This window comes from Echiichthys vipera, assembly GCF_963691815.1.
Source record: "Echiichthys vipera genome assembly, chromosome: 5".
In the NCBI taxonomy this organism is placed as follows: domain Eukaryota; kingdom Metazoa; phylum Chordata; class Actinopteri; order Perciformes; family Trachinidae; genus Echiichthys; species Echiichthys vipera.
In genome coordinates, this window is record NC_139830.1 from 22,820,000 (window position 1) to 22,821,480 (window position 1,481).

The 1,481-nt window shown below is 36.6% G+C and overlaps 1 protein-coding gene across 1 annotated transcript; it reads left to right on the plus strand.

Moving 5' to 3' along the window:
* Positions 1 to 545: 545 nt before the first annotated feature.
* Positions 546 to 1,481, plus strand: LOC310946830 (olfactory receptor 52D1-like; the record flags this gene model as incomplete). Its single annotated transcript, XM_083913390.1, has 1 exon — positions 546 to 1,481. The coding sequence occupies one exon, from the start codon at positions 546 to 548 to the stop codon at positions 1,479 to 1,481; it is 936 nt and encodes a 311-aa protein (XP_083769516.1).

Genomic DNA, 1,481 nt, shown 5'->3' on the forward strand with positions numbered 1-1,481 from the left:
TTATTACATTTATTATTTTTACAAAACCCCTTGTGAGCCAGTGCTTAAGTCATCGGCATAACAATCTAGAGATACACTTTATGGTAAACCAGAGAACTCCAGGGAGCTGTATGGTGTTCAGAAAAAAATGACTCCTATAAAAGCTGCTACTTCTTCTGAACATTTTACCAGTTGGTCATCGTCATTATTGCCATTCCTGGGAGGTGATGTTACACTACATTTATTTTTTATTTCTGCAAGTGAATGAATGTACTGTTTCTCTGTATATTTTGTTCCCGGAGTTTTACTGCAATGATGCAACTCCAAAAGTCTGTAACTTGCTTTTAATGTATACTATAATTTGATGTTTACCTGCAGGGTATACGTGGACTTAAAGTAACATGGACGTATTCAGGCTTTAATTTGGTAAGTTCTGTCCTATAAGTTAGAAATTACATTTTTACAACATAATTTCTGCATTTGTTTTTTGTGAAGTTCCCCATATTCTTAATTCATAATCTTAATATTAATTATTTTTCAATCTTCTAGGTCGGAAGAGCATAAAAATGGATAACCTGTACAACACATCACATGTTGTAGTGATAAATCGCTTTAATCTCTCATCTGAAAATGTCTTTCCTGCATTTCTTTTTGCAACTCTGAGCTACATGATCATACTTTTCTGCAACCTTATTTTAATCCTCACCATTGCATTGCACAAATCTCTGCATCAGCCCATGTATCTTATTCTGCTGAACCTTCCTATCAACGACCTAATAGGCTCCTCAGCTTTCTTCTCACAAGCCATTAAAGACATATTGACAGGCAGCGGGACGATGCAATTCTCAACTTGTATTGCCCAAGCTTTCTTTATTCACATCTATGCAGCAGGTACAGTGTTCATTCTGACTGCTATGGCATATGATAGATACATTGCCATATGTTGGCCTTTGGAATACAACACGGTTATGACTTATGCTAACGTAATGAGAATAATCACAGTTGTGTGGATGGCTGATTTAATTTTGATAGGTGTGCTTTTTTTTCTGCTTTTGCGTTTACCCCGCTGTCGATCTGTATTGACACAACCCTACTGTGATAATCCATCTCTGCTGACTCTTGTCTGTGCCAACACAACCATCAATAACATTTATGGACTTTTTATAAGCGCTCTTACACAAGTGATAGCTAATGGGGCAATTTTGTACACATATCTACAGATCCTTATTGCATGCTTCAGATCCAAACGATCAGACACAAAAGCCAAAGCTCTGCAGACATGTGCTACACATCTAATAGTTTTTCTACTCTTGGAGTGTTTGGGTCTTTTTACCATCATATCATACAGAATAAAGAACATTTCACCACATTTAAGGAGGTTCATGGGGGTGTCAACTTTAATTTTCCCCCCAACATTGAATCCAATCGTCTATGGACTGAAAACAAAAGAAATTCGAGAAAAAGTGGTGTTGTTTTTTAGGAATAAAGTCCTTCCATCCTAA